Genomic DNA, 27,764 nt, shown 5'->3' with positions numbered 1-27,764 from the left:
TTTTAAAGGTTAAAAGAGAAGGGGGAGGGCCTGTAACTGGCTAAGCTCGCAAACTGTCACTGAACAAAGGTTGAGAACTCTGAGCCCTGGAGTGCCTCATGCCTTGGGAACTTTATACCTGTTTAATAAAACACCTAGCTATAGCCACTTACAAGGTTAATTACCACAAGAAGCTGACTAGATTGATCTGAAAGTAGATTGAAAGAACTAAATCTGTATCCCTTACGCAAAGAGAGATAAGGTAATTTTATAACCAACTAAAGCATGTACACACCCAGTGTTGAGTGTATCAGAGAAGGGCTCAGCACAACTGGACCAAAACGCAAAGTTGAAAAGGGTTATTTTATCCAATGGAGTTTTAGCTAAGGCTGTTTTTCCTCCTAGAGAAGACTGAAAATACTCTGTATTCTAAAAATAATTTAAATAAGGGAGCAAATCCTATCTCTTACCCAGTGGTAAATTTTGTGAGCCTCAAAGCAAATGTTAACTTTGCATGTAATAATTCATCATTTATATAGTGCTTTACATTTATCTGCTTTTCTGAAAACAAAGCCTACATAGTGAAAGTTTTATACCTATATTCCTAACAAGGAAGCTGAGGTTCAGAATGGCCAAACAACCTGTTCAGTCACACAGCCCAGTGGGAGGGCTGGGATTCAAAGTCAGGGCCACTGGCTGTCATTTCAGGGGTCTTTCCACTACACCACATCACCTCTCTAGCATCAGAAGACACACAATCCTGACTACCTAAAGTTGCTTTGATACTTACCACCTCCAACTCAAAGAGAACACATTTTAGTTCTTGGGACATACATTGCTTTCTGTAAACAATGAGATATGTTGACATTACTTTCCTTTTCAACAACACGAAGTAATTTGACCAGAAAGAATTGTCACCTTTAGCAGCAGGGTTGACATCAGAGTCATGAGCTGGAGGCTCTCCTGCTTCATCAACATAAAGGCTCAGATCACAAGATTGAAACACCTTGACATTCAAGATTGACATCATTTTCCAGGTTTGGGAGGCGACTGCAATATTATCTGTCCAGTTTTTTTTTTTCTCCCTATTAAATGTGCTTGGAGTTGTTAGCCTTTCTGTAGGATAAAGTGATCATTTTCTGTGCAGACACCATGCTGTCTTCAAGTTTCTATTAAGTGCCTACTACGTGCCAGGCACTTAATAGACGCTAAGCACTGGGGACACAAAGAAAGGCAAAAACTTGGTTCTCTGGCAGCAAGGAGTTCTCATTCTAATGGGGAAGACATAGTGCAAGTTACTTAGTATAAACAGAATGTATACGGTGTAAGAGGAAGGCAATCTCAGAGGGATGGCACTAGCATTACGGGTGATTGAGAAAGACCTGTTGCAGGGGTGGGATTAGAGCTGATTCTTTCCGGAAGCCAGGAAACTAGGAGGTAGAGTCGAGGAAGGGCATTCCAGGCAAGAGGGACGCAGCCAGTGAAAAGGCACAGTAGTGTGCCGCCAACTGAATGTGTCCTTTCCAATTGTTAGCTTTAAGATTTCAGCCTAATTTCAAATACCTAGTCAAGGTCAGTCAGGCAACGGTTGCAAATTCTAAAGAGATGCTCAGCAATGAATAAATTGGATACTAGCAGGAATTGCTGTTGCTGCTGTTTGACTCTGCGTGACCCCATTTGGGGTTTTCTTGGCAAATGTGGAGCGGTTTGCCATTTCCTTCTCCAGGGTCAACACAGCTACTAAAGTGTCTGAGGCCGGATTTTAACACAGGAAGATAAGTCTTCCTGACTCTAGGACCGGCACTCTATCCACTGTACCACCTCTCTGCCCACTTGAAGGAACTAGTGATGAGGCTGACATGGTGCTTGAGCTAAGCCGGGCCCAATTTTGATGCAAATAGCCACCATCCTCTATTCCTCAGCATTATGGCCACCAACGGCCACCTGCTTCAACTCTCCTTGCTCCTTAGTTGAACAACAGCAGCAAAGCTGACTTTAGGGGCTCATACAGCACACCATCCCGTGACATGCTCAACTTCTGTCTTTTCTGTATATAAGTGTGTGGGGGGGAGGGAGAGAAGGAGAGAAAGAGAGGGGGGCAGAGAGAGAGAGAGATCGAGAGAGAGAGAGAGAGAGAGAGAGAGAGAGAGAGAGAGAGAGAGAGAGAGAGAGAGAGAGAGAGAGAGAGCGCGCGCGAGCGCTTTTGGAGGGCAAAAAGCTGGGCTTTCCTTTGACTACTTAACATCAGTTCAGAGTTGCCAAATATAGAGGTTCCTTTGGGAAGAAGGAATAGATTGATTCTGCCTTGTTCCAGAAGGAAGACAAAGGATTAATGAGTAGAAGTTATGAGTCACAGTTCAATTCAGTATTAATTCCTAACAAGTCCGTTTCAAAAAACGGAATGGACTGCCTTTTGTGTGTAACACCTAACATTTACATAGAGCTTTAAGGCTTACAAAGGACTTTACGTACTATTTCAAATGAGATAACGAAATACAAGTTTCCCATCTCTGGAGATGTTCTAAGCAAAAGGTAAAAGATGACGCGTCCGGGATTTTATAGATTCATAAATCAGGGGAAAAAGTTGGACTAGGTACCCCCTGATGACCCTGTATTTCTAGGATTTAATGAAAAATATAATGCTTCCCGAACATTTGTGGATGATGGTTTGTGAATACAATCCTTACTCTCACATTTTTCTTCATCAAATTACCATACACAGTGGGTCATGGATAATGCTAGGGTAGTTAGGCTGAAGGCACTTAAACACGTGAGCAAGGGCTTCTGAGATTTATATATTGTTTCAGTCCCTATTGGGTGAAAAATTAGGAATACAATTCTGCTGAGCTCAGGTGCCTGAGCTGAACCCCGGGGACTGAAAGTATTTACATTTTGTTTCCAAGCTGTGGAATGTACCAAGGCCTTTGCAAACGGCAACTAGGCATCACAAAGGATATAACACAGAATGGATGATTTACAGAACATCTATAAACCCAAGGCAAAAATGCCCTTTTAAAATTTGCGGTAACAAGGAGGACACTAGACGTGGGCTCGATACACAAGAACTAAACAATATAAAATGCAGCTTCATGTACTCGCTGACATTCAAGAGCAGTCCATTACCACCACCTACTGGTTTGAAGATACCACATCACTTTGTGGTAGCTCAAGATTTCTGTTTTTGCCCTTCTTTGACAACTATGGGAAGAATATTGATTTAGGAGATTCTAACAATGTAAGAGAGAGAAAAAAAGACAATCAGAAAAGTCTTAAATGTAAATGGAAAGCTTTATTGGATAAAAATGTTTCATTATGAGAGATATTGGTAAGAAAGCAGAATATTTTACATCTCTAAAAAATATAATCGGAGCTAAATTTCTAAAGAGACAGTACGAAAGTCTACAGTTTAAACCCCGCCCCCCACCCCAATCTGGAATATAAATTATGTAAAATAAACGTAATCAAATATTTGAAGTGTTCAGAAATCTTAACACAAGAAACAAGTTGCAAGAAAAAGGACGACAGCTGGTCTAGCTTTACATTGGGAATATTGTCTTTAACGTAACTGATACATTTCAAAGCTAATTAAGTATTACAAATGAAGTCTCCACAGAGGTCCAGGTTTTTAAAGAGTCTCAAGAATGTTGTCATATTAAGTAAATTACAGAGAACATGAATCCTACAGAGAAAGGATACTGAACAGTTTCTTGCAAAGATGTCAAAACTCCTTGGCAAATGTTGTATTTTATTTGGGTGATAGCTGAACCCCACCCCTAACCCAACACTGTCGCCTAAGGACGAATGTCAATTCCCTCAAAAGATATTCCACCAAGATTGCTGGTGTTATCCCCTAACAATTTCATTATAGAATGCGGCTTGGAAAACGCAAATGGTATATTTATTTTTTAAAACTGATTTAAAGGAGAAAATGAGTTTATTTTTAAAGAGACTAAAAATTTGATCACTTGAATGAATACTAAGCAATTAAATTTTTCATTAGAAAATATGCTATTTGTGCCCTTTATGCTAAAGTGCATTCAATCATAATTGTTAGGCTTCTAAGACCCTTCTGAACTGGTCCCTAGTCCGTGGTAGTGTTTGTTGAAGTAATAGTTTGTCACTGAAATCTGGCTGCAACCCTGGTTTTGAAGAACACAAGAAAATCCTGAAAAGAATCATTTAGTGTAATTTTTGTCTTTGAATGTACAAGACTTCAACTTCAAAGTACTTAATGCACGTATTATCTTTGCATAAAATCAAAGGATTTAAGTAACAAGATCTCTTGCATTTATTTTCATTTGGGTAGCAATATGGGGTTTGTCTGAAGAAGCTAATAATTTAAGAAGAGGTACTTGTAAGCTGGAAATGCCATCCACTGCATTTTAATACCAAATTTACTTCCAGATAAATTATAGTTCTAAGGTTATCTGTTCACGTGCAGTTAAAGCATCACGTTCACGGATGGCAGCTGCTTACTAACACTATTACCAATTTAAGGCCCAGCACCTTTGCAAATTTTCTAGTTAAAAGCCATTTATTTTTCATCTTCTTCATCATCATCATCATAATACCGATTCCTCTTTATTTGCTCTTCCACTGATAACTCTTCTATTTCTTCTTCCCAGAATCCCACATCCTGAGATTTCCGATTCTGAGAAGTTGCAAATTCCTTGATGGGTCTGTTATCCACGTAGTTGGAACAATTTGGGGACTTTGATTTTAGTGAGGACTGATGTTCTGTGTTTACATCTTCACATGTATCTGCACCTACTACTTGACCATTCTCTACAAACTTATCATCCCTTTCCTCGATATCGGGACTTTCCCTGCTCCTCCTTCTCTCTTTGTTCTTCCAGTCCACTTTCTCCACACTCCCATTCTCCTTGACTTTGCCTTTCTTTATCTGTTTTCTCTCCATCATTGCACTCCCCTCAAGTTTCTCACTCTGTTCTTGCATGCTCCAGTCTCTCCTAACAGGTGGAGACAGGGTTTTGGGGCTTCTGAGAGATGTGGCTCGAAATGATGCTGCTACAGTGAATGGGCGACTTCTTTCTTTTAGCGACGATGATCTTCTTAGCTTTTTCAAATCTAGGTCTACATCTTCTGGAGTATCTGGCTTGCTGATCTCATCTTCAGGAGGCCATTTTGGCTTCAACATTTTGATCCCTTCTTCCAAAACACTTCCTGAACTACCAAGTTCTGTCGGAGGTGGCCAAGCAATCCTCAACTTCTTTGTTTCAGCTGGTTTGTCTTCCTTTTCTGGCTGAGACGTAGCCTTGGCTTCCATACTTGCAGTCAATATGCCCACCTTAGCAATGGGAGCATCCTCGACTCCTGGGTTCTGGGGACTCTCAGTTGAACTTATAAGCTGGGCTGGCCTCTCCAGAGACTCTTCAGTTTCATTTTTGCTTGCCCATAGATCCTTGTGTGGTTTATGTCCAAAGCCTTCATCATAGTTGCCTTTAGATTTAAAGAGCTGATTGAAGTGAGGCTTGCAATAGATTCTCCCATGCAAGGATGCATATGTTCCTAGACTGTTAGCAATTAAAAGCAGCATAAAGTTAGTATACTGTAAACACAATTACATAGAAGGCATTCTACAAAATTTCAGGGCTTTAAAAATGGACTGGATGAGGAAATGTTGACATATTCAAAGGTCATATTTTGAAAAGCTTATCAAAAGGCTAATTCAGTCACCTTGGACTCCAGCTTGTGTTATTTGTATATTGCACACAATCTGTTCTTTCTCACCTCTGAACCCTTGTAATGTCATCACTGAACCTGAAATATGCTTGCTAGTCTACATATTCCTTTCTTTCAAAAATTCAACTTTTAAACAATTACTTCTTTCAGGAAGTCTTCCCGAATTATTTCTGCCTATATCTGTTCACCCCAAAGTTCCCAAACATTTATAATCTATAATTGTGCATGTATTTTGTCAGATCTTTTTTTAATGTCACCTTCAGTTTGTTTCTTCTATCATATTTATATAGGGTATCCTATGGTTTGAGATTGTGGTTTGGGGCTTCATCTCAACAGAGATGGGATATCTTGTCTTTGCTATAGTCAGTATTGTTGAAACTCCTTTAGAAATATTGGTGTCTATCTGGGAGCATTACATTTTAAAGGGAACATAAAGAAACTATAGTAATTCCACAGAAAAAGAATTACAATAATTAATGGCTTATAAAAAAGTATATTTTAGAAACAATTGTGAAGTTCTTTACTTTGGAAGAGGACAGGCTAAGGAATGACTAATGTTTACGCCCTCATGTGTATGAAGAATATTTACTTTATCAAGACAGACTTAGGTGAGACCAAAAAGTTCCAAATAATAAAGGTAAGTGACACTGAAATGGCTTCTAAAGAATGTGATGGATACCTGTTCCCTAGAGACTTTCTACTTCTCTTCATAATATAGGAAAAAAGGATACATTTTAAAAAGAAGGCTTAAAGGATTATTTTGATTTAATGTACACCTTCCTAAATTTTTAACTACAAATATAACTACCTCCTTTGAAGCAAGTAGTTAGATTAGATGGACTGAATCTTGAAATCCTTTCCGGTTTTTTAAATTTTATGTTATATGTTAGGTGGCCTGGGACTTACTAGTTGGAGGGTGGGGGTGCCTTACTTTTATCTGGCTTACCTGAGTTTGCTGTTGCAATAGAAACAACGGAAACAGCTGATGTGAAACACCTGCTGGTTGGCCAAGAGGCGCTCCATTGGGTATACTGTTTTCTGACATTCAACACAGGGCTCTTTTGCAGGCAGCTGGAATTTCTAAGTAACAAGGAGAGAATAAATGAAGTTAGTCCAAGTAGAGATTAGTAAATACTTTGTTGGCATTCTGCTGAGATGAAGCCCCAAACCATAATACTCATTAGTAGATGACTTTAACCCTTTCTAGGCCTACTAGTACCTAACTCCATAACACCAAGAGCCTCTCCTGTCTTCCTCTCCCAAGATGTCTTGCTATTTTTGAGTTGTACCAGCTGCTGAGCACAGGTGAAGTGAAGTCTGGAAATTCAAAAGGGGATAAACCACTATCAAAAAATGCACATTGTGAGTAGAGTGTAAGGAAAATGAGATTAGAACATGTCAACAATAGTAGGCAATACTACTATACTTCCCCTATCAACTTACTATCACAATGCTACTTACTCTCCACAGTGGCTCTTCTAAACTTTTTCATCCCTCCTCAAATCTCCCATGGCTCCCCCTTCTCCTCATTCTCTCACCTGAAAACTTTGCCTCATATTTTACAGGAAAAATTGAGACCATTTGCCATGAAATCCCTCTCCTCCCCTCTTCCTCATTTCCTCTCACTAAGGGACCTTCTGCCACTCTCTCCTCCTCCTGTTTCAAAGTGGTGAAGAGGCCTTACTTTGTATCTCCAACAGACTGCCCCCTCTGACATCTCCATTCTTTCACTTCTTTTCAACCTCTACCTCTCCGCTGGCCAATTTGCTATTGCCTACAAACACGGAGTGTCTCCCCTCACTTGACCCTTACATCCCTGCTAATTACTGTCCTATCTCTCTTCTACCCTTTGTAGGCAAACTCCTCAAAAGGGCTGTCCACATTTATTTTATTCTGAACTGAAGAAATAAAACAAGAATTTCCATAACATATAAACTAGAAAAAAAAGATTGTACATGAAACTGCAAATCTATTAAATACAACTTGCTATTCCTATTAAATATATAATAAAGTTATCATGTAACTCCTCTCCCCCCCTTTTTTCTTCCCTCCTCCACTCCTCTCAAGCTTTTCTTAACTCCTTACAATCTGACTTCCAACCTTATCATTCCACTGAAACTGCTCTCTTCAGCGTTATTAATGATCTCTTAGTTGCCAGATCCAATGACCTTTTATCAATCCTCATTCTCCTTGACCTCTCTGCAGCTTTTGACACTGCTGGTCACTCTCTCCTCCTTGACACACTATCTTTTCTCTAGGTTTTTTGGACTCCTGGTTTTCCTGGTTATCTGAAGGCTCCTTCTTTATCTCCTTTGCTCTATCCTCCTCCAGATCACTCCCTCTAATAGTAGATGTCCCTCAGGTTTCTGTCCTGGTCCCTCTTCTCCTCTCCCTCTATGCTACTTGATGATTCTCATCAGCTCTCGTGGATTTAATTACCAACTCTATGCTAAGGATGCTCAAATCTACCTATCTTGCCCCAAACTCTCTGCTGACTTCTAATCTTGAATCTCCAACTGCCTTTCAATCATCTTGAAACAGTTGTCCAAAACATAACTTATTATCTTTCATCCCAACCTCCCCCACCTCATTTTCCTTATTACTGTAGAGGGCAACACCATCCTGCCAATCCCTCAGGCTTGCAACCTAGGAGTCATCCTGGACTTCTCACTACCTCTCAAACCCCCTCCTCTACTGTATCCAAGGCCTGTCCATTTCACCTTGGAACACCACTTGAATATGTGCCCCTCTCTCCTCTGACACTGCCACCACTCTGGTGCAGACCCTCATCACCTCACTCCTTGATTATGCAATTGCCTGCTGGTGGATCTGTCTGCTTCAAGTCTCTCCCTGCTCCATTAAGCCACCAAAGTGATTTTCCTAAAGTGAAGGTCTGCTCATGTCATTCCCCTACTCAATAAACTCTAGTGGCCTGCTATTGCCTCTAGGAGCAAATACAAAATGTTCTGTTTCGCATTCAAAGCCGTTCATAACCTAGCCGCACCATGCCCCCCCAGTCTTCTTACACCTTATACATACTCTTCGATCAAGTGATACTGGCCTCCTATCTGTTCCACAAACAAGACACTCCATTTCTGGGCTCCAGGAATTTTCTGTGGTTGTCTTCCATACCTGAAATGCTCTCCTTCCTCTGCTCTATTCCTCTTCTTTAAGTCACAACTAAAATCCCACCTTCAACAGGAAGCCTTCCCTAACCCCTCTTAATTCTAGTACCTTCCCTCTTTTAATTATTTCCTATTTGTCTTGTATATAACTTGCTTTGTATATATTGGTTTGCATGTTGTCTCTCCCATTAGATTGTAAGTTTCTTGAAGGCAAAGACTCTTTTATCTCTTTTTGTATCTTGAGCACTTAGCACAGTGCTTGGCACACAGTAGGTGCTTAATAAATGTGTACTGCTCAACTGACTGAACACACAAAAGAAGACATTTGCCTCAAATGTCAAGCCCAAGGAAGGAACAGTCAAGTACAAGGAACAGGAACAGAGTATGCAGCATTGGTTTCAAGGCCAAAAATGCCACTTAACTTTGGGAATCAGGAAAATACACTTTCATAAAGTATCTTTTATTCTATTTGGTTTATAATTGACTGGGCAAGAACAATTCAACCAAATTGGCAATAAAACTTAAAGAAACCCCAAAACCAACCCAATCACCCTCAAATATCTCATAGTACAGATGGAACAAAGTAAAGTAGAAAGGAGCTCCTTTATCAGGGCATTATGGTCCAGAAGCTGGCATAAACTATAATAAGATTTTCAAAATTTATTTTTAAAAAAATTTTTTGAGACTGGTCTATCTCTTTTAGGGTGGTCCTGCTTCAGCCACTCATGGCCTGACCCCACTGCTATTCTTCACAGAAGCTTTAATCTGCTCAGTTTTTCCACCCTGTGGTGGCTCCACTCTCCTTAGGTAGTCTTATGGTTATGGTCCCACATCCCTAGGGTATACTAGACTTAGTGTGGAAACTGATTAACTTTGTACTACAGCTCAGAACTCCGTAACTCAAGTGATATACCAAATTTCAGACCCATGACCTGCTATAAGATTTCTAAAATTTGCCAAAATTTAAAATGCTATAGAGTGAGGAAAGGGAAGAAGAGGGAGATGTACCTAAAAGAAAACTCGTTAACTCATTAAAATACTTGAAAGGTCAAAACATAGTTATCTTCTTCTGCAACATGGAATGTAAAGTGTACGTGGTCTCTCATATATTCAAGGAGGTGTTAACTTGCTATTCTCTGCTTCTTGAGAATATAAAATATTAACTATCAAAGTTCTAATGTGACCTACCACCTCATGGGTGATAACCAAAGTTTATGTGATGGGAAATGGTATACTGGTAATTAAGGTGGGCCTTTATTTTTTTGTTTCCTCTTTTAGCACTTATTTAATCAGGTGCCCTTGATGAGACCGGCCTTTGTTTCTTTGATTAAATTAGAAGTCTTTGATGACCTCCTTGCCTCAAGGGAAAGCCTGGTTTGCATGGGTTTGAGTGACATGTTTGTGACGACAGAGGCTTTTAGGCCACATGGGTTTGAGTCGAACATTGTGATGCCTTTTGACCCTGAACAAGATATATAAACCCAGAGCTTGGCATTCTCCCTTAGGGCTCTCACTAGAAGAGTGGTGCGGGACTCTGGGCAGCCATTTTAAGAGCCCCCGGCTTGTAAACTCAGATGTTGATGCTTTCCTGGTAACTATTAATTGTGGTTTGGTCTGTTTATATTGTGTATGTTTGTAATTTATTTGTATTTGCTCTGAAGTTCAGGTTGCTGGCTTTTCCTCCTGAACTAAGTGAGTGTATATATGTATGTATGTGTGTATCTATCTATATATGTGTTTGATTAAAGATTGTTAACCCCTTAAAGTTACTTTCCTTAGTATAGCAGATCAAAAGAACCTGTACTGGCAGCTCTTGTTACTGGTCTTGTTGGTTCTTACACCCCACAATAGCTGCTAGCTGAATTGTTGCTACAAATGGCCATATGGGAACCAAAAGTGGGTAAAGAGCCTGATACCCATAACAGTAAGCGCTTCTATAAGTGGTAGATGTATAAAGATCTGGCTAGAACAACTTCAGATTGACGTCAAAGCAACATAACTATTACCAGGATGACTAGCATAAGATCTCGATAGAAAACACACTAAGTAAATCATTGAATAGTCCTTATCCTTATAATGACCTGAACAAATAGGGTAGGCTCATAATAAACTGGCTGTGGGCAGGACATAATGTTGATAAAAAATTGAACTTAGAACCTACACACCAGGGCTCACTGTTGTCATATTACAAAAGGAAGGAATGGAGAAAGGACTATGTCAATTAAAAGAAAATGAGGAACAGAAAAGGAATGAAGAATTAAAAAGGGAAGAGGGAAAAGGATAATATAATAAAGAGGTAATATAATAATTAGTGATAAACATCCAAATTAGATTTGAGTGATATAACAATAAGGAAGCTAGAAATAGCCTACTTTCAAGCCAGGAAGCAATTTCCTTTCTAAGAAACTCAACAACAAACAAAAAAGGGAAATGTTATCTATACTTTTTTTTTCAATTCCACAAGGTCACTCAAATTCTTCCATTATATACAAATTTCTTTATTTTACCCTGCTGGAAGTAATCATGTTAATATCAATGGGGGCTTGGATTTTTTTTTCATCCCAACTAGATTCAACATATAACTAAGATGCCTTCAATTAGGTTTACCCTCAAAAGACTGGGTCCTGGTGTTCAGTAAGTATGGTTATAAGTAAATTCTGAATATATGGTAGAATTGAGACTACTGAAAAGCTTCATCTAAGTCACAAAATGCATACTGTTAACAGTTATAGAACAAAGGCCCCAATCAAATTAAATACAAACTCAAACTCCCTTTTCAGTTATAGGATTTGTAAATATCGCTATTCTTGGGTAACAACCATTATCCTGAACGTAATAAATAACAGGACAGGTAACAGTACCTGTGAAGTTAGGGTAGGAGGAAGGGATTACATATATAGAGATGAGTTAGTATAGGGGGTTAGTATATTTATAGGGAATTTATGAGTTAGTATATTTATAGGGAATAAAGCTTCAGCAATACTTTTCTTTACAAATATACACATACGGAAAATAGTCCTATAGGCAGAGGTTAAAGCACAATTAATAGAAAGGAGAACCTGAGAGAAAGTTGCAAGTTGAGCTCACATTAGGAGGAAAGCAGAAGGCAGGAACAGAAATTAGGTACCAGGAGCAGGAAACAGAAGCTGGAAGAGACAAATAGTAACAACCTTCAATGAATACATAGCATCTGGTGCACTGGGAGCCCTTTGCTTGCAACTGCACTAAACACATGGAGGTAGGTACTCATCCAGGAGCAACATTTTTTCCTTGTTTTAAAATCAATACTTCTTAGCTAGATAGGTTCTCATTCAAATCACTCAGATTTTAGTATTTAAAGAGAACGTACCCCCACGCTGGCAGTACCTTCTTAACAGTTATTTAGTATCATACTATTTCCCACATCTAACTAGAACCACTTTCTTTTTAATGACGCCAAAGACCATAGCAGTGAAAAGTCATTTCTTCCTATCACCCAATACTTTTACCATTGAATAGTTGACTCAATACAGATCTTCTCTCCATAGAAAGATAGCACCGTTAACTAAGAAACTCCTATTTAATCGCTGCCATCAGGATACAGTATTATCTGGAGCTCACAGAGGGGTTTTCTCTGTAAGCGTTCCTCGTACTTTCATATAGCTCAGGGTGCTTTGACCTGTTTATGTGCCACGTGGGTCAATGTCTGGTCAGTATATATAGCTACCGCTGCTGCTTCTAGTTCTTTGTCTTTGACCCAGTCAGCCACTTTCCCTAATAACACCCATATCAATTTGGATAACAGTGAACATAAGCCATATCCAGAGGTCACTGTTGCCATGGTGAACTTGCACTCTTCCTTCTTCTCTTTTGTTTGGCAAAACAATCTTTAAGACGGTGCTTCTATTAAATATCAGGTAAGAGAGTATTATAAACCTTGCTTTACATACAGGGAAAAGCACAGCAAAGTTTTGGTGACTTCATCACAGTTAAGAGTAGGACTGTCATCAACAACTTCAAACTCTGACTTCCACGTGAATATTCTACACAGCCTAGAAATGTAAAAATTCCAAAATAAGATGTGTTTTTTGGTGGGAAAAGAAAAGACCATAGGTTCACAGGTCTAGAAAGGGAAGAAGAAAGGCACAAAGACAAAAGGAATAAGCATTTATGTACTGCTATGTGCCAAACTATTGCCTCATTTGGATCGTCACAGCAACCTTGGGAGATAGGGACTATTATTATCCTCACTTTACAATTGAGGAAACTGAGGTAAATAAGGGTTAAATGACTGGCACAGGATCACACAGCTAACAAGGATCTGAGGTTGGATTTGAACTCATGTCTTCCTGACTCTGGGCCCAGCACTCCATCCATGGTCCACTCTACTCATGAAACTGAAGCCCCATGAGGTTACTTGAAGGTCATACGGATCATCTCAGAGACAGAATTTGAGCCCTCATCTTCTCACTCCAGAGTCTGTATTCTTCTTTTCACTGTACCATGCCTAGCCCTACGCTGTCATTTTTCTGCTGTTTGGCTTCAGAGAAACTATATTAATTTCTTTGCATTCCACTGTTCCAAGCCCAAAACACTGCAAACACTTTGGGATTAAGAGAAGTGATAAGTCCATAACCAATATTCACAAATAATGTCATATACATATGAATGACCATTGATATGATGGGGTACATACTTGTTTTTCCAATAGTAATAATGGATTTATACGGCTCCATCACCATATACTTTTCCTATTCCCCTTGGGATCACTGTTACTCATTTTCAAAAATATTAGCTGGAGAAAGGGTGCACTGTATGGTCATGGAAAAGGAGAAAACTAATTGGCCCTTATAAAGATTGAAACTGTGACCTTTACATGATTAGTAATTTCTCTAAATAAATGATCTAATGAACCACAGAATGTTGATAAATGCTTCCAAATCCTTAAGAGGAAAAATATATAATTTTTTCTTTATTTAAGATGTCAAATACTGTAAGCTAAGCCCCCAATATAAAGTACAGTAACAGGTAATCAAGGAATGGCTTTGGGACAACAGAAACATTTTTCTTGACAAATAACTTTCATCTTAATCACATAAAATTCCATAGACAAAGAAAATTCAGTGATTGAAAGGGTCTTCAACAAATATCTATTATAGAACCAGTTATTCTTAGCTGTACTATGACTACAAAGTGAGCTTGTTTCTTACAGGAGCTGTGGTGAAAAATCAGTAATGGTTCATAAAGCAAGCAATAAATGTTAGCAGTGCTAAGTAGCACTAGCAGCTTTAAACAGGATTCACATCCTAGATTATGGTCTATTTACATTAGTAGGCTTTAGACTTTGGCCTGAAAGCACAGACAGCTGGGCTGCTTCAATCTAGTCTGAATATAGAACCCCAAGTTTGAGAATAGACCCACAAATCAAGGACTAATGTGGTCATGGTGAAGGGCAAGGACACGTAACCTGTCTCTTCTCTATGGTATTATAGAAAGTCCCAAAGCAAGGTGAAGGCTCTGGACAAATTTATTTCATCTGACCAGCTTTAGGAATGTTGGAGAAGTAGAAAGAAAAGTCTCTACTCTGGATCAGTACTAAAAGGCCTGGAGGAATAGGGTTGGGCTGAGAAACAAGTTTTTTCTGAGGCACTTTCCTCCCTAATCCAAGGGAACTTCAAGCACATTTTAGTGAGAACAACTGTTATTGCCAGAATTTTTTGTAGCTGGGGTATCACAAACCAAATCCTGGTGGAAGAGTGGTGATAGGAGGCAACACAGTCCCCAGGACCAGTCCCAAGGACATCATGAAGCAACAACTGGGGCCATTACCTCTTGGCAGAAAACAATGTAGTTTCCTATTTTAACTAATTATTTTTGATAACTTGGAATTGTCAGTTGTTTCTTGCCACTTAGCATCTAAGAAGCCTGATTATTGAGGAGGATGGTAAACTCCAGAGCAAAGGTGTCAAACTTCCACAACTAGATTAAAATGTAATTGGGAAATGTTTAATAAAATTTAAAAAACACAATATAACATAGATAACGCTAATTTGTGGTTTTCCAAGCCAATATGGCTACAGAGATCCATTTCAATTTGAGCTGGATACCACTGCTGTAAAGCAAGGATTCTTAACCTGGGGTCCATGAATCCCTAAGGAATCCATGGTTAGATTACAGGGGGCCTGTGAAGTTGGTTAAGAAAAAAAGCTATTTTTAATATTTCATTAACCTCTAACTTAAATTTAGCATTTCCTTTAATTATTTTAAAACATTATTCTGAGAAGGGATCTGTAGTCTTTAACAGACTGCTAAAAGGGTCCAAGACACAAAAAAGATTAAGGACTCCTTCCCTAGAACAAAGAGGCTTCCCATTGTAGGGAGGGGGCACCAAAAGAGGGCTTGAAGCAACACCCCCCAAACCCTCAAGGTATCAAAACAAAATGTTAGAGCTGGAAGGGACACTGGGGATCATCTAGTCCAACTCAGAAAGAAGTAAATTACTCAAGCTTACAGAGGAGGGCTCATTTAGCTCCTACTCCCAGGGCTTAGGATGATACCTGACACATAGTAGGGGCTTAATAAATGTTTACTGGCTGAGCTGAGTTGAAGTCAAAGGGAGGCCAAATCCAATAAATCCACAGGCTGTCAGAGCTAGAAAGAACCTTAAAGACCACCTTATCCAATTTCCATATTTGGCAAAGAAGGAAATAGAGGTCCAGATTTCATATCAGAGCAGGGACCAGAACCCAGGGCTCCTGACTCTCAGTTTAATTTCTTTCAGCCTGAACTTGGGCCTTCTGAGATACTTTTTATTCCTCAGCCATCTTCTTCCCAGACAACTTGACCCCCAGATCAGAGATCTTTTTTGTAGTCTTCTGTGGTCCTCTGTCAGGCTGAGCCAGCTCTATCTACCTCAGTTCGTTGCTCGGCTATCAGATGTCTACTTCGGCATGGTCCTTTCCCTGGGGACTGCCCCTCCCTCTACTCTTCAGATTAATGAGCTAATCAATACTGCCAATTGCTTCTGGGCAGAGCGAGTCAATGACTCCACTCATCATCCTAGTAACCTTTCAAACCAAACCAAACGAAACCTAGCCCAACCCCTTCCTGGTCACCACTTCCTTTTATGTGTCCCTCTCCATATTAAAATGAAAGCTCCTGGAAGTCAGAGACTGCCCGGGGTGGGGGGTGGGGAATTTGGGAAAGCCTCTTGGAGAAGCAGAATTTCATCTAGGTCTTGAAGGAATCCAGGAGGGAGAGCATTCCAGGCCTTTCCATAGGCTCTCTGGTGCCTTCAAATGCTCTTCCCTCCTCATCTCCTCCTCCTGGCTTTCCTGGCTTTCTTCAAATCTCAGCAAACTGTACCTTTTACAAGAAGCATTTCCCAATTCTTCCTAATTCCAGTGACCTCTGTTGATTATTTCCAACTTATTCTGCCGACAGCTTGTATGTGCCTGTTTGCATGTCATCTCACAGTGCCTGGCACGTAGAAGTTGCTTAATGTTTACTGACTGATTGACTGAAATGGTGTGTCTTGTTTGAAGAACAGCAAGTAGGCTAATACAGCTACATCACAGAGTAAAGTGTAAGAAGACAGGGAAGGGAAGAAGGAACCAGGCTGTGAAGAGCTTTAAAAATTACAAAATTTTATTTGATCCTGGAGGTGATGGGCTAGCCCATCGAACATGCAGCTGGACGGTACAGTATTTGTGCCTGCTTGGCACCTACTAGACTTGATATGAGGAGCTCCTAAGAAGATAAGACTGTGCTCTTAGACAACTTCACTCTTGGTAGGGCCTTGCACATAACAGCCACTCAATAAATGTGTTGAATAAAATCACTATTACTGAGCCAGCCACTTCTCTAGTTCCCTTCCATAACATATAGTATTTGGCTGTGGTGTTCTATTTCCTACAATGGTAAAGACCTATTTAGGGGGAAAATGACTCAATTTTAAATTTGGAATCTCCTATAGATCAAAAATGGGCCTTAGAAGCTAAGGATCACCAGAGATTAAGGATTGTTTTCAAAACAAAAGAATCAGAAACTGTACTTAAATAATCACAACTTATGATATATTTGTAGCCTTTGTTATTTTCTAAAAAACAAAGCAACTTTAGCTTTCCTAAGATTTTGTGACTCTTTTGTGTTCAGTAGGCTTGTGATATACTTCTAACTCTCGACACTAACACCTGGACAGAAGATACAAGATTTTCTAGGAAAGCTGAATGGTTAAAAGTATTCTTATTTAGAACCTGCCTTCACTGTATAAACATGCACTATTATTATCACGAGATTAAAAAATAAACTAACCCTGGAGATGACAGTTAAGGAGTAAGGAATACTTATTAATTGCTACAAGACCTTAGAAATAAGTGGTTACTATACCTTTGTTGCTTTAGGAAGAGAACTTTCTGAATAGCCAGCAGCTCTGGAGTCAGGACTTGGCTGCTTGAGATGTACAGGCTTTTGGATTTCACTTTCACTCTGGGAGTTACCTAGTCCAATGATAGGGGACAGGAAATAAAATGTTTTTATTTTTATTCTTCACTGAGGTTTTTAATGTAAATTTGATTTATCTTCACTTTTTTCAACTAATAAACGTTTATTTTCTCTCCCTCCCATCCGTCCCCCCTCCCAAATTGAAAAAAAAAAGAGACAAAATCCTGGTAACAAATGTGCATAATCAAGCAAAACAAATTCCCACATTGGCTATGTCCAAAAATGGATGTCTCACTGCATCCTGAATCTACCACTTCTCTGCCAGCAGGTGTGTAACATGCTTCGTCATCAGTCAGTCATCTGTAATGGTGGCTGGTCAATGCATTCATCAGAGTTAAGACTTTCAAAGTTGTATAGTTTTTTTAATTTAATTATTCTCCTGGTTCTGCTTCCTTTATTTTACATCAGTTCATACAGATCTCTTTCCAAGCTTCACGAAAACTATCCCTTTCATTATTTTTTAAAAACTTTATTTTTTAATTAATACAAATCCATTTTCTTTCCCTTCCCATTGCACTGATCAGAGTTCTTAAGTCTTTTAAAGCTCTCTCTCTCTCTCTTTTTTTACAATGTTGTTGTTGTTATAGAAACTGTTCTCCTGGTTCTGCTCACTTCACTTTCTATCGGTTTATACAAGTTTTCCTAGGTTTCTTTGAAAGTGTTTCTCTTATTATTTCTTATAGCACAATAGCTTTCCATTACATTCATATGCCATAATTTCTTCAACCACTCCCACAATGATTGATGCTCTTTGCACCCTCAAAAAGAACTGCTATAATTATTTTTATACACATGGCTCCGTTTCCTCTTTCTTTGAATTTTTTTTGGGATACAGGCCTAGCACTGCCATTGCTAGGTTAAAGGGTATGAACAATTTAGTAATTCTGAAGCAGAGTTCCAAATTGCTTTCCAGAATGACTAAAAACAATTCACAGCTCCACTAAGAATGCATTAGTGTGCCCTTTTCCCTGAAGCCCCTCCAACATTTACTTTTTTCCTTTCTTCGTCATCTTCGACAGTCTGAGGTAGAGCCTCGGAGTTGCTTTAACTTTAATTTCTCTGATTACTAGTGATTTGGAGCACATTTTCATATGGCTATTGGCTTTCTTCTTTTGAAAACTGCCTATTCATATCCTTTGACTACCTATCAATTAGGGAAATGGCTATTATTATGAATTTTAATAGATTCCTTATATATCTTATCTATATACTTCATCAGAGTAACTTGCAGCAAAGACTTTTTTTGCCAGTTGATTTTTCTTCTAATTTCAGTGGCATTTGTTTTGTTTGTGCAAAAACTTTTACCTTTTATCTAATCAAAACTGTCTCTTTTCTGATATCATTTTCTCTATCCCTTATGGAATGTTTTGTGTCCACTCTATTGATTAAACTGGGCAAATGAAGTATTTTTTTACCTTGCAAACCCAGAATCACAGAATAAAGTAAGTCAAACCAGAAGGTTTTCATTTCTTGGAGTCTTTAGCTTCAGAATGACTCCAAACACACAAAAATCAGAATAGATTTAATTAGAACAGCACTGTAAGAACAAAACCTTAAACCTGATTTGGAGGTGAGAGAATACATTTAGATAACTAAGGAAAAGATTATTTAAAAACTATAAACCTGCATATCATTTCCATATGAAGTACCATTTCTCAAAAAAAATTTAAACAGAAAAATAATTTCATAATCAGGTTATCCTTAATGACCAAAATATTTGGCACCAAAAAAGGAAGATTTTAATGATAATAGCACTAAAAGTATTTCTTTCATCCTTCAAGTCAAGCTAAATTTAAACAACTGTTCCCTACCTCATGAGTTAAGCATGAGGTATTTTTCAGGCATCATTCCTTACAATTTCATTATTTGATCAACTAATTGCTGGTCGTAAGCAAGAGACAGCTGCTACTTCCTGAAAGCCAACAAGTAATATGGATAATCCTGGCTCAAGTGTGGCACACAAAGGGAATACCTCACCCTCCAAACTGCAAGATCTAAAAGTGAATACTTACAGGAGCCATCTTCAGTAATGTTGGAATGGAATGTCAGGCTGTTTTCAGTTGCTGGAATCTACAACAAAAGAAAATTATGAATCACATTAAAAATAAAGAGGGAACTACTATTAAAACCTGCTGACTCCACTAAGTCACTGACTGCCTGAGGGAAGTAACAGGCAACAGAACAGCTGAGCATTTAAATAAAAGGCGGCAAAATATATTTTATGAGGCCATTAATGTGCATTTCAATTACACAAGAAAGTTAGAAACAGATTGCATTCAGCTGCCAGAAGTGTATATCATCTCCCTCTGTAAAAGATCCCCTAAGCCACAACTCTATAAAGGGATGGAATGAATGAGAAAGGCTACCACAAGTCTCTCAAAAAATGAGAATAAAATTATCCAATATCAAAAATATTCTTATTTGCTATTCCTAATTCCCCAACTATAATTAAAAGCATTCTTAAGAAAGGGAAGTATGGAATACTTCTCTAGAGAACCTAAAGAAGTATCTAGATTTAATAAGTTTACTATATCCCTTCAATGTTTTTGCTAGTTTATTCTAGATGAGAAGCTGCAGCTATTGACTGAGATGATTAGTTTGATTTCTTATTAAAAAACAAGCATTCCTTCAGCTCTTAACAAACTTAGCCTTAGACCTATGCTAAGGTCTGTATGTTAACTCCCCAAATCATGCTTTTCTATTCATATACAAAGGATTAAAATCCCAGGCAGGAGGCTGTCAAACTAAGAACAGGCCAGCACCTCCTCAAATTTGGGAGATTTCCTAAACATCCTGATTACATTCCAAGACTTTGGTCATTGGAAGGAAACAACTGAAAAAAACATAAAGAACTTCCAGTGATTAGCTAGCTGAGGATTAACCATGCCCCTTTTGCCTTTAAGAGAACAAACATTTATTAAGCACCTATTTGTGCCAGGCACTGTGCTAACTGCTTTACAAATATGATCTCATTCAATCCTCACAACAACCCAAGAAGGTGTTATTGTCACCCCCATTTTCCACTTGAGGAAACTGAGGCAAACAGAAATTAAGCAACTTGCCCAGGGTCACAGAGTCAGTGTTTGAGGCTGGATTTGAGCTCAGGTCTTCCTGATTTCTGACTCAGCATTCTATATACTGAATCACCTAGCTGTTTATAAAAAGGAAGCTGGACATACTCTGTAGATAGACGGGGAACTTGAGGAGTGAGCTTTGAAGGAAGTCCTCAACTTTTGAGGACTTGACTGTAAAATGAGTACAGGAGCAGGAAGAAGAGAATTTCTCTTTCCTCCCCTACCATCAGTAATGGTATGTTGACCACCTTCTGGGGGGCCCTTATAGCACTGTACAATGACTCTCATTCAGAATCTCCATCTTGGAGGATGCCCTGGTAGGCATCTGCTGTAGAAAATTTTGCACTGAAAAAAAAATTTTTTAGCCTCTAAACAATCAACTTTCTTTAAGGCAGACCAGTTGCTGTAAGTTTTACATGGGTGTATGGCTAAGTACTAACTTTGCCCATTACAAGTGGAAGCTGATGAGAATGGTAAGGATGCTGCAAAGGTAGAATGCTCGTATCTAACATGCGCCTAGAGCTAAAGAGAGAACTATTGTGTTAAAAGGAGTGCCACATGACATAAGAGACAAGGATACTGAGATAACCTCAGGGAGTTTCATACATGTTAGATGAGTTGTATTTTACTTTTACTTTTGGACAGTTCTAGATTGCTTGCTCTATTATGGCTTAAGTCCATACAGCTTGCCCAAGATCCTTATGGACTACAGATCTATAGGATACGTTTTGCCTGATAGCCTAGAAACCCCTGCTACTGAAGCACAAACCCTGTTCCTTAAACCCAACTGCTCACGGCCTCATTCCTATTCACTTCTTCTTTCCCCACTAATATATCTCAGTCTAGATCTACCCTTCCATTATGCTCCCTGGAATGTCTATTTCATAATTTTATAAACTTTCCTTCATCATCACTCTTTTTATTTCTCCCTCCCTCCATCACTGAGACCTGGATCTCTCTTGATGATGCTGCATTTTTGACCACCCTTTCCAACACTGGTTGTACTTTTTCATTCATTCCCCCTAAGTCAGTGATCATGGTGGGGTAGTTGGAATACACATTTCTCCCCACTGTCACTTCCATATTATTCCTCTACCATTATCACTCAACAACCTTTCCTCCTCTGAGATTATATTATTCAATTTTATCACCCACTCCAGGTCCTAGTGGCTACTATCTATCAAACTCTAGGAAATTTTCCTTAAGTCCTGAATAAGTTCAGTTCTGGCCCAGTTTTTTTCTCCTCCCTAATTCTAGCCCTCATACTAGGGGACTTCAATATACATTGCCCTAATTTTCCAGTTCTTCAATCTATCTTCAATCTTCATGACCTAGTCCTCCACTCCAACTTAGCTGTACACATGGTCATACCTTTGATCTTGCCATGATCCACAAATGTTTACAGTTATCCCTTTTCACATCTCAACTTTCCCTATCAAGATTTTGATATGTTGTGGGTCAGCATAAGAAGTTAAATGGGAACACACAAAGGCCAGCAGACAACACAGAGGCTATGATCAAATACTTAATCCAAATTTTACAATAAGGTACTGTAAACACCCCATAAAAGAAAAAGAAAAAAATCAGACTTCTTCTCTGGTATGAAGGGAGGACCGGGATAACTGTACATGTTCATAAACTCAGAAATTTCTTTATCTGATCATAACCTTTTATTATTCTACCCTTCCAAATACCTAACAATCCCTAACCTTGTTCTTTGTCCTCATAATGACTTCCAGTCCCTCCAACCCTCAGGTTCCTCCCCAGCTATTACCCTTGCACCGGCTTCACTCTCCTTCCTTTCCTATCTTGACCCCTTCCTGATTCAGTTCAACTTTATACTATTCTCTATACTCAAAACCCTTGCTCCCATGTTTTATCACCTACTGATCATGCGTTGCCAAAATAAGTTTAGATTATTCCCACCATTTGCCAGCATCATTCATATTCATATGCTGCTGAACGGAGCTGGAGTAAGCCACAAAATCATGCTGACTATATCCACTACAAATTTATGTCATATAACCTTAATCGGGCCTTCACTGCAGTGAGGCAATTCTTTTATACACTACGGCAATGGTATCCTGCAGTAGAAGCAAATGGCTGTAGGAAATATGGGCTTGAATGTAGCCTGAGAGAAATTCAAGCATAGTGCTTCCTGAACCCCTGAGCCTCAATCTGCTATGGAGAGAAAGGAGGAGGGAGACAAAGAGAGAGGGAGGAAAGAGAGGAGAAGTGGAGAAAGGAAGGGAGGAAGAGGGGAGGGCAAGGGAAGGGAGGGGAAAAGCTTGATGCTTGGGAGATTGTAGTTTTCAGAGCCAAGACTCTGAGGGAGCTGAACTGGGAAGAATTCCTAGTTGGTCCTAGAGGTTCTAATTCTCTCTGAAAGAACACAACAGTGTTCTAGTCAAGGAGATGATGGAAGCTATGGCCAATTGACAGTGCAAGAGAATATGCCCAGTGAACCCTGTGGTCTCACTCAGCAAGGAGCAGCACTGAGAAATCACTAGAGGACATGAGTAGCCCTGCAATAGCACAGGTGTTCAGTTGCTCTTCCATGTATGTTCCTCATGTCCTTTGTGGAAATAGTCACAATTTCTATGTCTGACCACTCTCTCTGTTAATGGTGTTTACATATGTAGGAGAATGCTTCCTAAGTTTATGGGGAGAATGCTTTTGTTCTAAGTCTTCCTGTTATGCTATTTCATAAAATGCTTTACACTGAAATAATTGTGTCATATGGCTGACAAATTCTAACTTTTAGGACTGCCATCTCACAGAAAATTTTGAATCTGGTATAGGGGGACCTGACCTGTGAGTGTAAGTTAGGTGGGCACTCATCAGGTGCTACAAATAAATATACACGACACCTTAAATTGCTTTGCTGACTAAGGCAATTCCCAATAAGGGAATGCAGATATAGTAGGCAACTCTTTGATTTTGGCTGATCAATAGCTATACCAACCTTACAGTGTTCTCTTTTCCTTTTAATTTGATCTTGATCCTGCAGCAAAATCTTAATGCCAATCCCTGATATCATAGTGCATATCTAAGTCTATGACTTCCTTGCAGGAAATGTCACGCTAGAAGATTTTGTTTAAACATTTCATTAGAGCAAGATGTAGGTACACTCAGGAGAAAGGAAGAAGTAAACAATGAAATGATCTGCTTCATCCTTTATTCCAAGAACAGCATCCTTTTGTACCAAGTTAAAGTTCAAACATGACTTAGGTGGTTGTAAATAGTAGTTGGGGCAGATGGCCAGAAAAGGAAGGATGAAAGAAGTTTTGCGACTGCTGATTGTTTACAAAACTGCAGCATAAGCTTGGACAATATGTATTATCTTTATCCCCACCTCCTCATCTACTCCCTTACTTTGTGAATCAACTGTACTAATGTTTCATTATAATAAATGACAGTTAAAATTTTCTGATGATGTAGTTCAGCTTAGCATTCCAGTATATAATAAATATGAAAGCAAAACGGAAGTGTAAAATTGGTCATAGGGTCAACTGAAATATTTGGTTATTTCCCCCTCTCTGGGTTTCAGTTTTTTCATCTTTAAAATGAGAAACATCAGGATGATCCCTAAAGCTCCCTCTAACTTGAACACTCCGCCTAACTTTCAGAATCTCCACACTCTAGTCAGTTTAGGAAAGAACAGTGCCAAGGTTATTAATTTATGTGATGATTTTCTCTTAAGACCAATCAGCTACTGTAATATGTTTAAAAGCCTTTCCTCATCTCATTTCAAATTTGTTATGCTGAGAGTTCAGGAGACCAAAACAATAGAAACAAGCACTGTATAGCAGAGAAAATGATATGTTAAGTTAAACATAACTAATGCTAGAGCAGTCATTAATTAAGAGATTTGAAAACAGTGGGCACTCAAACCAATTAAGAGATCAACAATTTAAAGACCCCATGAAGTCATCAATTTCCTATCAAGACTTAAGATCTTTTAAAGTAACTAGCATATTTTTCTGAAATGTCAGCTAACCAAACGAGTTTTCACTGTATGCTCATTTTACTTGTTCAACTCTAAGAGAATAATTTATTACCAAACTTCAGATATCATCAACTCAAGTTATGTAACTTGAAAAAATGATGATTTGTACAGGCAGCTGCAACCAAATTCCCAGACACTCTACAGCAACAGTGTTTGAGTTATTTCTAATTTTAAGCATCTAATCTAGAACACATGCTTCCTTAGCAACTGAACATCAGACAATTCCACCTACCTTCTCTCCTTGATGGGAGATACGGTCTTCATGATCTGGGGGAACATTCTCTTTTTGCTCCAATTTATGGGTTTTGATTTCATTACCAGTATTTTTTAGCTCATTCTACAAAAGAAAAATAATTTAAGTATTTAAGAAATATTCTTGGTGCTCCTTTCCTTTCAAGTTATACTCTAAAGAAACTCGTGATGTTAAAAAACAAAAGCAAAAAACCCTTCAAGCAACTTCAAGTCACACTCAGCCCCCTGACTTTCACAAGTAAAACCCACTGATTAGTGAAATTACAAATGCAGCTTTGTGGAAATACCTCAGAATTATGAGTTTGTAAAATGGTCTAAATAGGATGCTCCCTAGAACACAGACACATCAACACATACACACAAAGGCCTTGTGATTCACACTCTTGGCAGCAGAGCTTGAGGCAATGTGAAGCTTGTGAATTTTGTCAGAAAAGACCATTCAGAAGCAAGGGAAAGGGAGATGCCAAATGCCAACAATCAATAAATGTACTAACCATATACATAAACGACTGGCCTGGAAAGAGAGACAGGGTTGATAGAGACATATTTTAATTACTAAGATAACATTTACTGATACTGTAAAAAAAAACCTTTTTTTCAGATGTTTTAAATAAGAAATTAAAATCAGGTCCCACAAAGTAACTACCTAATGTTCCCATAAAACAGTCCAACTTGATAGAACAGCAGGGTCTTCAAGTAAGAAACCTATATCCCCATTAGTTCATTAGGCTTTGAAATGACCCAAAGGGGGTGGGAAGATAGGGCTAGTCTCACCCTCCTGTGATAGCCATGGAGTTTTGTCTCCCAGTATCACTCTCTTTCCCTTCTCCCTCACTGGCCTCCTCTTTTCTTCTGCTCTGAGTGTTAGGGCTGTTAAAACCCAATCTGGTCAACCATATCAGCAGTTGTGAAATCAAAATCTACTCATTTCCAGTGATCCTGAGTAACATTCTTCTATTCCCCAGATTACCCGTGGTGGGGTCTGTTTTCTGGGGCATTGCATGATGAATAAGAGCCCCCTATTCCCTTTAATTTTTGATGGGACAGAATGAGTCACACAGGATGAATAGGTGTGGATGACTTATAATTAGCATCAAAATCTCATTCTGTTATCTTTCCCCAAAAAAGCCACCCTTCTTCTGAACTTCTGGCAAAGATATCACCATCTTTCTAGTAAACCTTGGTGTCATCCCTGATTCCTCACACTCTCTCACCCCACATATGCAATCACTTGCCAAGTCTTGTTGATTCTACCTCTACAATGTTTCTCAGATTCATCCCTTTATCTCCACTCAAACAGCCACCATCCTAGTTCAGGTCCTCGTCATTTCTCCTCTGGACTACTGCAATAGCTTCCTAACTGAACTCTCTGTATCAAGTTTTTCCTCATTCCAATCTACCTTCTACACAGCTGACAAACTGATATTCAAGCCTGGACAGGTCTGATCATGCCACTCCTTTACTCAGTAAATTTCACTAAATTTTCCTATTCACTCTAGGACCAAATATCATTTCAACTTTAGCTCATCCATTTAAAATGTCTATTTTTTTGTGCAAGTTTTGCAATGAACATAATTTTATATATATATATATATATACACACATATATATGTGTGTGTGTGTGTGTGTACAATTAACATTTATTTCAATTCTTACTATATATAATTTATATATTCTATATAAAATTCAATCTTTATAGATATAAACGTGTTATACACACACACATATAAAATTGGCAAATATACAGATTTGGACTATGCTTCATCAAAAACTTTTTAGTGATGGGATGTGATATGAAAAAAGTTTGGAAAATACTGTGATAAAAAAATACCTTTGAGATCTGAACTGACATCCTATCCTTCTGGATATTCTCTCATCTCTAGATTTTTGTGACACCAGTCCTTCAAATCATGAGTCCCTTTCTTACTTTTAAGGCACAGCTCAAGCAGCGTCTTCTGCCTTTCTGATCCTCCCAACTTCTAGTTCCCTCCCAAACTACCTAGTATTTAACTATATGTCTATGTTTATATTTATTAATTTAATATTTGTGCTACATATGTTCTTTGTTTGTTTGTTTTTTTTGGGCAGAGCATTGGGGTCAAGTGACTTGCCCAAAGTCACACAGCTAGTACACGTGTCAAGTGTCTAAGGCCGGATTTGAACTCAGGTCCTCCTGATTCCAGGGCCTGTGCTCTACTCACTTTGCCACCTAGCTCTCCCCTACATATGTTCTTATATGTACTTCTTGTCTCCCCTATTAGATTGTGGGTTAGGGGCTGTTTCATTCTTTGTATTAATATTCCTAGCATCTAGCACAGTGCCTGGCACATAGTAGGTAATAAAACGGAACTTATTATCTTTCTCCTTAAACCCTCCCTTCCTCCTGTCTTCCTTCTATACTGTGGAGGGCAACGCCACACTCTCAGGCTCACAACCTAGGAGTTATTTTGGATTCCTCACTGTCTCTCACTCTCTATATCTAATCTGCTGACGAGGCTCGTAGATTTCACCTTTGTTAAATATCTTGAATACAGCTCCTTGCCTCTGACACTGCACCTACTCCAGTGTAGGCCTCATTATCTCATGTCTCGATTACTGAAATAGCCTGCTGGTGGGTCATCAAGTCTCTCTCTACGACAATCCTTTCTCCAGATACTAAAGCAATTTTCCTAAAGTGCAGGGACTATCATGTCACCCCCACCCCCCGCCTTCGCCTTTCCATAAACTCCAGTGGCTCCCTATTGCCTCCAGGAGCAAATACAAAATGCTCTGTTCAGCATTTGGACCCCTTCATAACCTAGCCGCCTTCTACTTTTTTAGTCTTCTTATACCTTAGTCCTTGACACATGTTCTTCAATCTAGTGACACTGGTCTCTAGGCTGTGCCACAAACAAGATTTTCCATCTCTTGGCTGCCACATTTTCTCTATCTTCCATTCCTGGAATGCTAACCTTTCTCTGCTCTGACTGCTGACGTCCTTGACTTCAAGTCCCAACTAAAATCCCAACTTCTACAGGAAACCTTTCCTAACCCCTCTTAATTCCGGTGTCTACCCTTTATTAGTTATTTTCCATTTATCCTGTATATAGCTTGCTTTGTATATATGTTTGTATGTTATTTCCTCCATTCGATTGTGAGCTC

The 27,764-nt window shown here is 38.9% G+C and overlaps 1 protein-coding gene across 1 annotated transcript in view; it reads right to left on the bottom strand.

The window, feature by feature from the left end:
• Nucleotides 1-3,249: 3,249 nt before the first annotated feature.
• LIMA1 (LIM domain and actin binding 1) overlaps nucleotides 3,250-27,764 on the bottom strand; it is a 105,375-nt gene continuing 80,860 nt past the window's right edge. Inside the window, exons 7-11 of the mRNA XM_036761161.1 lie at nucleotides 24,604-24,708; nucleotides 19,301-19,358; nucleotides 17,175-17,284; nucleotides 6,629-6,762; nucleotides 3,250-5,513 (exon numbers count right to left, since the gene is read on the bottom strand). Coding sequence (XP_036617056.1) covers nucleotides 4,514-5,513; nucleotides 6,629-6,762; nucleotides 17,175-17,284; nucleotides 19,301-19,358; nucleotides 24,604-24,708 — 1,407 coding nt within the window. The 3' untranslated portion in view covers nucleotides 3,250-4,513. The remainder of the gene's footprint in view (nucleotides 5,514-6,628; nucleotides 6,763-17,174; nucleotides 17,285-19,300; nucleotides 19,359-24,603; nucleotides 24,709-27,764) is intronic.

This window comes from Trichosurus vulpecula, chromosome 5 (genome assembly GCF_011100635.1).
Source record: "Trichosurus vulpecula isolate mTriVul1 chromosome 5, mTriVul1.pri, whole genome shotgun sequence".
Lineage (NCBI taxonomy): Eukaryota > Metazoa > Chordata > Mammalia > Diprotodontia > Phalangeridae > Trichosurus > Trichosurus vulpecula.
Note: the sequence above shows the minus strand (reverse complement) of the source record. Positions and strands in the feature narration are given on the sequence as shown.